At 40.9% G+C, this 11298-nt stretch overlaps 1 protein-coding gene across 1 annotated transcript in view; it reads left to right on the top strand.

Moving 5' to 3' along the window:
- The window catches only part of FNBP1 (formin binding protein 1), a 73991-nt gene that overhangs the window by 38736 nt on the left and 23957 nt on the right, over positions 1-11298 (top strand). Inside the window, exons 7-8 of the mRNA XM_014942813.1 lie at positions 3388-3516; positions 7392-7538. Of these exons, the coding sequence (XP_014798299.1) occupies positions 3388-3516; positions 7392-7538 (276 nt within the window). The remainder of the gene's footprint in view (positions 1-3387; positions 3517-7391; positions 7539-11298) is intronic.

Below are 11298 nucleotides of genomic sequence, written 5' to 3'. Positions count from 1 at the left end.
AATATTTTTTTTTAAAAGCACTGAAGACAGCCACAGTTCAGCACTTTGAAAGATATTACTGCCCTGCAGTTAGCTGCTGCCCTGCATTCTCCCCCATCAGCTAGCAAGCCTGTCTAAAGGAAGGAAAAAAGTTTGGGTTTGATTATGTTTAATGGCAATTCTGTGAGAGAAGAGGTCAGAACACAATAAACCTTACCTGCTGCTAGTGTGCTTTTAATTAGTTCAGTATATCAGAGCTGCACTTCCTTCACCTAGAGTTCTCTTTCAGAGTTAGTTATAGAAAACACTCCTCTGGTGGGACTGTGTATAAAGCCAATTGCTGTGGCAGTGGAAGCCTGAAGTTTGAGGTTAATGGTGCTGCAGATCCTGGGCTCTCGTTCATCCTGGGCAGTGCTTTTCTTGATGAGACTGGCATTGGCACCTGTGACCTTTTGGTTTTGTTGCTGCCCTGTGAGTTCAGAGAAGAACTGCCTTAAAACCAGGCTTGGGAGAAGGGGCAATACGTCTACACAGTGTGCACCTTTCTTTGGGGACAAAATGATGTTCCAAAGGTATGTTCTGGGAGGAAGGGTGCAAAATCTGTGGTTTTTTTTTTTGCAAATGTGTGCAGAAGCACATATCTGCAAGCAAACTGCTTTTCTCCCCACAAATCCCTCACATCTATATACCCTTTTCTGCTTTTTCATGATGCTAAAAGGTGACCTCATTCCTTCTTCCTTTCAAGATGGGGAGGGAATCTTTTGTTACATTATGACTACCTAACCTTGACATCTCTTACAGCCGAGTAACCCGGCCATCTGTAGATCTGGATTGTGGTTTCACATGTGGGGCTGCAAACATGAGCTCTTCCTCAGGCATCCCTGCCCAGTTAAAGGAAAGAGGATTGTTGACTGAAAGCTGCATCACAGCATCATCCTCTTATATCTGAAGTCATGGTCTGCTTTTCCAGAGACCATGATTTCCAAAGCCTTTCCTCCTGAAAATACTGTTCAGAGCAAATATTTTAACATTAACTCTAAGAAGCCCCCAAAACCCCTTCTCTAAAGCTGTTTGCATGCTCAAGTGAGCAGTAAAGAAGGCAAAAATTTATTTTCTGTAAAGCTGAACTATAAATTACTCCTGAAATAGCTCCTCTGACTCTGTGCAGCTCCAGGCCACTGCATCCATTACTCTGAATGTGGAACTTAACGTCATCAACTCCTTTTTATCAGCCTGTGCTTCAGCAGAGAACAGGAACCTAGCTATAAAATATAATTCTGTTAATACTAGAAGCAATAATGTTAGAGTAAATGACATACTAAAATGAAGTAATAAAAAAAAATCTAGACTTTTTTTATATATTTTTATTTTAAGAACCAAAATACCTCATTGGAAAAATATTTAAACTGTTTGAAGCTTGCCAAATGCATTAAATGGCCAGGAGAAAGAAAACATCACTGGGGCGCTCAGACAAAAATTCTTGGTTTTTGGAACGTGCCCAGTTTTACTTACTCATCTGCTGCCCCCTTTTATTTGGGGCCAGTTAAGATCATTTTGGAAACGGAGCATCGACTCCTGTGTACATCCTGCTCGGAGTTACTTTGCTCACACCCAGCCCATGGAAATGGACTCTGGCTTAATGTTTGCTGGGTCTGCCTGGAAATGGGTAATAATGGATTTCTTGTTTTTCTGCTTCAACAATAAGAGTCAAGGGACAAATTCCTGAGTTGTGCTATTTAAAAAAAAAAAAAAAAATTAAAAAAAAAAAAAAAAATGGATGATAAAGTTTAATAAGCTATATAGCACTTTAAAAAATGATTGATATCGCTTCTTGGAATTTCAGGAGGTGGATTTTCTGAAGTGGTATGTGCATCCTTTACAGGGGTTAGTGGACAGTTAAAACCCCTGGAGAACAAGCAAAGTTGAAAGTCTGTCTTTTGATTTATTTATTTGCTTTTAGTCACAGTCTTTTCCATTTGATGCTACTGTTTCATCTCCTATTATGCACTTGGTGCCAAAGCATTTTCTCATTGTACTTGAATTATTTTTGTAGAAAGAATGTGAAGGGGATCTAGGAAATTCCTGCAATGGACTGTGTTTGCAAAAGAAATAACAGACTTGAGGTGAAATAAATTATTAGGTGAGATGTGCGAGCTGGACAAATGGGAAGGAAGCCTATTCCTTTGCAAATTGAGATTTGAAACCTTCTGGCAGAATTTGTTACCTTCCAGTTATGATTACTAAAACGTTCCATGATTTGGTATTTCATGGATTTATTGTCAGGAAACTATTGTCTGCTTGGAACAGTTCAAAGAATAATCTCATCTGAACTGTTTTTTAATGGGAGCCCACTTAAAATATGCTAAATATAAATATGTATGTAAATAATATGCACATACAAGGGAGCAGGGGGAGCAGCCGAGCTCCCACCAGGTGAAGGCTGGGAGAGAGAGAGGAGCTTCAGCGAGTGGGGCTGGATAAGAAGGGAAGAGAAGGAAGAGTTGCCATATGAAGGCCAACAGCAAGGAAGGAAAAGGCAACTAAAATAAACAGATGGGAGAAGCAGTAAGGGAGTAATACTGGGCAGTGAAACAGATAACAGAAGGCCTTAGGAAGCAGAATTGTAAGAGGAGGAATCTGAAAATATAAGAGGGTCACTTGGGGACAGATTGTTCTAGGGAAAGAAGTGAGGGTAATTGCCCAGTGCTCTGCTATGCTGGGTAGCAAAGCAAATAATCTGTGTGGGTAAAAATAGGAAGGGAGTCGTGTCTCAGCTGCTGCTCAGGCTCCCCTTTCCTTGTGCACTTCATGCCAGCACTATTCTAGGAACTGGAGATAAAGGACTTTGCAGAGAGCGCAGCGGGAGCGCGAGTTAAGATGTTTTGTCATGATTATGTTGGCCAAGGCATGTGGAATGAGACAAAACCATGTCAGTTGTTTGGGTTTTTTTTGTCACTTCCCTTTCCCCCCCCAGAATACACCTAGTCAACAGGTAAATCGTTCATTAGAGAAAAGCAGGTGCCATCCAACAGGGCATAAGGTGGAGCAAGAAGAGTGTCCACCACCATGCGGAAAATGTGCGCCCATTAAGTGGGCTAGTAAAGGGGCAAACTTGTTCCAGTGTTTTACATGCAGTGCAAACAGAGGTTGTTTGTGGAATGCAAAATGGCTCATGGAAATAGCACGTTGTACTACAAGAAAAGACCAGCAGCAGTGTGCACACTGCAGGATTGTGCTTGACGTGCATGAACTGTGTCACAAAATAGGACTAAACCAACAGCTGAAGCGTTCAGAGAGCGATACGCAGCTTCTTGTGCTGCTATTTGTAAGGATAGTAGGATGAGGAGTAACACAACACAGTTTCTTTCCCTTAGTGTAACCTATAAATTTCTTTTGGCATTTCTTTAGGCAAGACAGCAAGCTCAGCTACGACATCAAATGGCAGAAGACAGCAAAGCCGAATATTCTTCTACTCTACAGAAGTTCAACAGCGAGCAGCATGACCATTACTACACACACATCCCAAACATCTTCCAGGTAAGGGTCTGGCACTTAAAAAAAAAAAAGAAAAAGAAGAGACAGCTGTATGAGTGGAACTGGGATGTTGTAGGAGTCAGCTCAGACAATGGGTTGCTCTTCGGTAGATGATAAGAAGGGGCCTCACAAATGGATATTGATCTGTAGCAGCTGGGACTTGAGGAAGGGGTTGGGAGCCAGGCGTACGTTACTCCTACAGCTGTCCCCTTTCCAGGGCTGACCTTGTTTTGCTCGTAAATTTGCATTTGTAGTACAAGGCTATATTGTTTTCCGCTCATATTTAATGTAGCTGTATAGGAGTGTGTGGATGATAAAGTTTAATAAGCTATATAGCACTTTAAAAAATGATTGATATCGCTTCTTGGAATTTCAGGAGGTGGATTTTCTGAAGTGGTATGTGCATCCTTTACAGGGGTTAGTGGACAGTTAAAACCCCTGGAGAACAAGCAAAGTTGAAAGTCTGTCTTTTGATTTATTTATTTGCTTTTAGTCACAGTCTTTTCCATTTGATGCTACTGTTTCATCTCCTATTATGCACTTGGTGCCAAAGCATTTTCTCATTGTACTTGAATTATTTTTGTAGAAAGAATGTGAAGGGGATCTAGGAAATTCCTGCAATGGACTGTGTTTGCAAAAGAAATAACAGACTTGAGGTGAAATAAATTATTAGGTGAGATGTGCGAGCTGGACAAATGGGAAGGAAGCCTATTCCTTTGCAAATTGAGATTTGAAACCTTCTGGCAGAATTTGTTACCTTCCAGTTATGATTACTAAAACGTTCCATGATTTGGTATTTCATGGATTTATTGTCAGGAAACTATTGTCTGCTTGGAACAGTTCAAAGAATAATCTCATCTGAACTGTTTTTTAATGGGAGCCCACTTAAAATATGCTAAATATAAATATGTATGTAAATAATATGCACATACAAGGGAGCAGGGGGAGCAGCCGAGCTCCCACCAGGTGAAGGCTGGGAGAGAGAGAGGAGCTTCAGCGAGTGGGGCTGGATAAGAAGGGAAGAGAAGGAAGAGTTGCCATATGAAGGCCAACAGCAAGGAAGGAAAAGGCAACTAAAATAAACAGATGGGAGAAGCAGTAAGGGAGTAATACTGGGCAGTGAAACAGATAACAGAAGGCCTTAGGAAGCAGAATTGTAAGAGGAGGAATCTGAAAATATAAGAGGGTCACTTGGGGACAGATTTTTCTAGGGAAAGAAGCGAGGGTAATTGCCCAGTGCTCTGCTATGCTGGGTAGCAAAGCAAATAATCTGTGTGGGTAAAAATAGGAAGGGAGTCGTGTCTCAGCTGCTGCTCAGGCTCCCCTTTCCTTGTGCACTTCATGCCAGCACTATTCTAGGAACTGGAGATAAAGGACTTTGCAGAGAGCGCAGCGGGAGCACGAGTTAAGATGTTTTGTCATGATTATGTTGGCCAAGGCATGTGGAATGAGACAAAACCATGTCAGTTGTTTGGGTTTTTTTTGTCACTTCCCTTTCCCCCCCCAGAATACAGCTAGTCAACAGGTAAATCGTTCATTAGAGAAAAGCAGGTGCCATCCAACAGGGCATAAGGTGGAGCAAGAAGAGTGTCCACCACCATGCGGAAAATGTGCGCCCATTAAGTGGGCTAGTAAAGGGGCAAACTTGTTCCAGTGTTTTACATGCAGTGCAAACAGAGGTTGTTTGTGGAATGCAAAATGGCTCATGGAAATAGCACGTTGTACTACAAGAAAAGACCAGCAGCAGTGTGCACACTGCAGGATTGTGCTTGACGTGCATGAACTGTGTCACAAAATAGGACTAAACCAACAGCTGAAGCGTTCAGAGAGTGATATGCAGCTTCTTGTGCTGCTATTTGTAGTAACACAACACAGTTTCTTTCCCTTAGTGTAACCTATAAATTTCTTTTGGCATTTCTTTAGGCAAGACAGCAAGCTCAGCTACGACATCAAATGGCAGAAGACAGCAAAGCCGAATATTCTTCTACTCTACAGAAGTTCAACAGCGAGCAGCATGACCATTACTACACACACATCCCAAACATCTTCCAGGTAAGGGTCTGGCACTCACCTCCAGCAGCTCGTCATCTCCTGATAAGAACAGAGGAGCATATTGCACATCGCTTCAGTTCTGTGACCCTGTCTTTCACTTCTTGGTGACTTTTGTCACTGTTAGCAGATTTTATATGCAGTCTGCCAACAGAAGAGATGGAGAACTTGGTAGGATAAATTGTCCTTTTATCTTAGACTAACTCACCTCCAGCAGCTCGTCATCTCCTGATCTTTCACTTTTTGTGACTTTTGTCACTGTTAGGAAATTTTATATGCCGTTTGCCAACACAAGAGATGGATAAATTGTCCTTTTATCTTAGACTCGATAAAAAGTGATGATGTATGAGGAAGGTGACGTGCATTGTCATGACAGATGACGATAGTCTTTGGAATCCTCACAATCTTCCTCTGTTAAACTCCTGTGTCTGTGCAGCTGGGGGATGAGAGCATTATTTGCATTGTTGGGGCAGTAGTCAGCTGGGCATCGTTGCATCTGTAGAGCCTCACAGCCCTTCATAACCTGTCTTCACACTGGACTTCACAGACGTTTAAATTTAAACCACAATAATTCCATAGTAGTGAATGTCAAAAGGTTGAAGCAACCTTGCTCATTATGTCTTAGGGTGCCTAAAGAAAGACTGTAGAGAAAGAACAAAAAAGCCATCAAATTTATACTGGCTGAAGATCTGAGTTTGTGCTTGACTGATCGAAGAGAGATTAATGTAGTAGAACAGAAGTTCTAAATGACTGTTCCATTGTCATAAGCATCAGAAGTGGAAAATACAACCTCTTTAAGGGAGAAAATGTCACATGCTTATCATCTGATGAGAAATAACTGATATTTGCATCGCAGATACGCATTTTCTTATCCCTAGCTGGAACTTCTTAGCTAAATGGACTCTTGCTTCATGGTTATGTCAAACCAATGTCTTGAGATAAAATATCCCTGGCATCAGATAGGAAACTTTTGCAATATATTTGTACTTAATGCTAGATGTGGTAAGTGCTGTGATTTGTAGGTGTATCCTTTTCACCACCAGTGCACCAGTAAGCACTAGCGCTTCCTTTGAGATGTTGAAATAAGATGTTTTGTAAAGAGTTCATGTTGCTTGTAGATCAGCTAAGGCAATGGGGAATTTTAAGCTGACAATGCTTCATAAGATTGCTGTGCTCTAATGCGAAACAGGCCCTTCCTGTTCATGCCCTTCTGCATCCTGTTATAATCTGCCCTAATAGCGTTATACCACCTCCAGCTTCCTCTGTTGAAAACGAGAGGCCCATGGAACAAATGCTGGTGATCGTGGCACTGAATCCATTGAGCAACAGGGAGCATGTGTTGAGAAGCCCTAGTGTGAACAATACATGGTGTATAGGGCTGCCTGTAAAGCAAAAATTACCTTCTAAGGAAAAGGAGAAGGGGAGAGAGCACTATTTTTGTTTGCTTAGATTTTGCAAGGGAATGAAAATGGGATCTTTCGGAACATGCACAGAAAATGAAAGAATGTATTCTTGCAGAAATTCTCTTAAAAGCCTTAGGAGCCATCCTTACAAAAGTCTAAATCTGGGGTTTTAACAAATCAGCAGTTTTTAACATAAAAAGTTAATTGAAAAATTCCCAGTAATAGTAACAGAGATGACTCTTAGAATGGCGTTTTGATGTTGGAGGGAACGATATCCCTTGGTGCCTTCACGAGAACAGCTGTCCTAGTTTGTTCTTAGAAGTATGTTTAAAACATAACTTTTAAAGCAGCTGGGGAGAAAAATGGGTTGAAACTGTGGAGTTAATCTTGATACTTGATCTGAATGAAATTTGATGTTTGTTTTAGAAAATACAAGAGATGGAGGAAAGAAGAATCGTGAGGATAGGTGAATCCATGAAAACTTTTGCAGAGGTTGACCGCCAGGTGATCCCTATCATTGGAAAGTGTCTGGATGAAATCACGAAGGCTGCAGAATCCATTGATCACAAGAGTGTAAGTGTTGCATTGTTTGGATTGTTGATTGTCATCTTTAGTATTGTTCACTTGGATGTGGAGGCTGAAATCCTGGGCCCGGGCTGCAGCACGAGAGCTTTATAGTCACAGAAATAAAACAAAGAGTGGCTTCTTGTCCCAAGCTACTTTGTCTGAGGCAGGACGTGCTCAGATTATTTCCTAAATCTACTTAATGCCCAGAAATGCCTCCACTTTTTTTTTTTATCTCCTCTTTTAGGAATAGTCTCTCCTTTTACTAGGATAATTACTTTCTGAAATACTGTACTCGAAAAACAGGCATCTGCATAGACTAAGGAAGAGGGTGGGTGTAATTCCAGATACCTAATAATAACCAGTTCTTATTCAGATGGGTTCTATGTGTAATGGTCAGAAAACTGTTGCAGAAATGTCTTCATTCCAGTTAGTTTTATAATAATGGAAGTATTTAAAGTATTTGCTACAGAAATTATTGCAAACAAGTCTTGCAAAATTTCTACTTTACTGTGAAATCTTACTTTGCATATTTGAGGTTTGCTACCAATCCATAAACAAGCTCTCCCAAATCTTGATTTCTGAAGATCATTGTAGGATTAAAATGAAGCCTTCCTGATAAAAAGGCTGATAAAGAGTTGCGTTGTGCTTCCTGATGTGCAGTTAGCACGAGGGCAAATGTGTTTTCGATTTTGTTTTCAGAATGATCTGTTCCCTTCGTAAATGAAGTCTCTGCTTGCTCCTTCAGCCCTTCTCATGGATCACATTAGTGCTTCAAATACAAACAGCATGTGTCCTGCTGGCTGTTTGAATTTCCCATACAGCTTTTGCACTGGAATCTTTTCTGAGCGATTCAGTGCCCAGAACTGGCCCTTAATTGGCAGCATAAGCCCGAGGCTGAAGTTTTGAAATGAATCCACTGCTTTCTGCTCGGCAATTGCTCTCACAGAGAGCGGCAACGGGAACCAAAGAATCTGAAAATGACTCTTTTGGGGTAGGAGAAGGGGGAGTTGGGCACAGATTCCCATCTTAGAACAATGTGTCATTCTTGAGGTACAGCTTTTGGTGCTGCAGGGTGAAATCGTGTTGGGGAGACTCATATTTAAGTCTACATCTGCTTGAATCTTCAGGTGAGGTCTTAGCAAAGCACACACAAGGCTCAAGCAAGGTGTTTGAGTCAGTATTAATTTTATATTTGAGTTAGTCTCTCTTGCAGACAGAAAAGTCAGATTGATGGCTCGTACACAAGTACGACGTTAGAAAATGGTGCCTCTGAGCATTGATAACTAAGGGATCTCCTGTAAACACCATGGTAGCAAGAGTTTATTTACCCAAATTTGTTTTATCTGAACAATTACAAAGGGTTTAATGTGTTCTGTCTGGAAAGCAGTTACATCCATAAATGGTTCTTTTTTCTTAAATATCATCAAAAATTTCTTTTAATGTCTGAAATGGTAGTTTCTAACTTTTCTTGATTCTGATAAAAATGATACCTTTGTTCCTGTCCTTCTGTAGTGTGCAGGTCTTGCCACTTTATAAGGATGGCCATAGGTGCACAAAGGAGCAATTTAAAAGCTGTATTTTCTCTATTTCCAGATAATGTACTACTTTTGCCACTAATGCAGAGTGTTACAGCAAAGCTTTCCCATCTCATCCCTTAATGTTGTAAGAAGGTTTGGGCTCTCTTAGGCTACCGTCGGGAGAGTTTCTCCTTTTCCTTGAAAGATTCAAATTCAAGGTTGTCTCCTTGATTCATCTTTTTCAAGTTTGGAAAACTTTGTATAGGAAAGTCAACTAGCACAGTGACCTGTGCTGCAGTCAGCTTGGGAAAGGAGGTCAGATTCCAGGGAAGCTGCCTGCAAGGACAGCGGGTGAGAACACAGCTGGTACAATGGGGAGCAAAACCAAGAGCCTGCTCAGCAGGAAAAGCTTTGTGTGAAACTCTGGGCCCACACAGACACGTGTTTCCCAGCTGGGAGGAGATCTCCAGGATCTGGTAATCATCAACAAACGTAGGGTATCACCAAACTCGAGATGTATAAGGTCAGACTCTGTGACACTGACAAAAGGCATTTGCAGTTTTTTCTTAGCTCTTGGTATCCTTTGGTTTTAAGGTCAGACTCTGTGACACTGACAAAAGGCAGTACTGCATTTGCAGTTCTTTCTTAGCTCTTGGTATCCTTTGGTTTTCTTTTCACATACAGAGTTAGTGAAGAAAGGGGGAGGTTAAGAGGGCTATTTGTGCAGTAACCTCAGTTCAGAAGCCAGAGCTTTAAATGGAGCAACCACAACTAAAACAGAACATGTATTGCTGAGAATAAGACATAAATAAGAGGAAACCTCAATTCTAGTAATTTACCTTGTGTACCAAACTGTGTGTCAGCTCTAGCTGAAAGGATGTAAGAACCTGCAAGTTCTGCAGCTTTTTTGGCTGTGAGTAAAATATTACCAGCTGATGGTAAGGCATTGCTGTTTAAAAAGGAAAAACTAAATAGGAGCAGCAGAAATTTGCACTCCATGTAGGTATGTTGGAGCTTTTTGGTAGTAGATTTTCAGCTTTGGGTAGGTTTATTGCAAGCATTGATCTATGAGGGTGGGGTTCTTACGGTATCTGTGAAACCCTGTGGTTTCTAACAGCAGAATTGTGTAGTACAATGATAAGGAAGGATGTATTTCTGTAATGACTTTGAAACTGTGGAAGTGCAGGCTGCTAACAGGCTTCCTTCCCATGGCTGCCTCCGTGCTCCCTCCCTCTGTGGATGCTGGCAGGATTCTGGAAGATTGCTTTTATTCCAGGACCCCTATTTTGTTGGATGGTGTTAAGAACCAAAATGACACATGGGACATATTGAATACTTTCTATATTCTTTGCACTTTAAATATTACAAAGTTCTGCTTCGTGCCTACTTGCAAAATGGGTCAGTCTTTCAGGTTTAGATACTGTGTAAATAGGATTGTTTTAGGCCCTCACTGAACTGTACAGAATTCTCTCTAGTAGCTATAGAAAATTTCTGGATTTAGCTGGGAATACTGGGTTAGCCCCATGTTTCTAATGCAGTTGTAAATAGGCTTCTTTATCATGTCCTCTTTCTGACAACTTGGACAACACAGAGGTCACGTTGCAAGGGTCAGCTGTAGTGACTGCGAGGTGAAACTGCACGGAACCTGCTTCAGAAGGCTCTCACAGCAGATAAAATTAATTTGTTATGGACTTTGGAGTTCCTGTTATGACATTATCTCTGTGATATATGGAGTATGCGGGTTATTTTTAGCTCCATTGTAGTGGAAGGGATGTTTTGACTAAATGGAAGGAACGCTGTAAAATTAAGAGGAAAAAATGAAAAGCTCCATGCATAGGATAAAATACCCATAGATTATCTAATGTAACCTTGTGTATGTTTGTAGTCTTTTCCTCCTTCATCTCGCTTTCATGAGTATTATTAAAAATCTCTTCAAATGTTTAGATCTCAGGAAGTTTTAATGTTAAACTAGGATGAGATAATGGAAGGTGTTTTTCTACCACCTCCCTAAAAGTTGTGTTGGAATTTCACAGAGCACCTGATAGTTTTGAGGATCTTAAACCTTAATTTTCTTCACGATCCCCTGAAGACTTTTGCAAAGCTTTTCCTATATCTGTGTTTTGCTCAATTGAGCCTGGCCCCTGGATATGTTTATATCCCATTGGATTTCTCATGAATAGTATTTTACCTACGGACATAAGCAGAATCTGTGAAATGCCTTCAAAGCAACAAGTTTTTCTTTTTTATCT

Source organism: Calidris pugnax, unplaced genomic scaffold (assembly GCF_001431845.1).
Source record: "Calidris pugnax isolate Ruff unplaced genomic scaffold, ASM143184v1 scaffold102, whole genome shotgun sequence".
Taxonomy (NCBI): Eukaryota; Metazoa; Chordata; class Aves; order Charadriiformes; family Scolopacidae; genus Calidris; species Calidris pugnax.
Note: the sequence above shows the minus strand (reverse complement) of the source record. Positions and strands in the feature narration are given on the sequence as shown.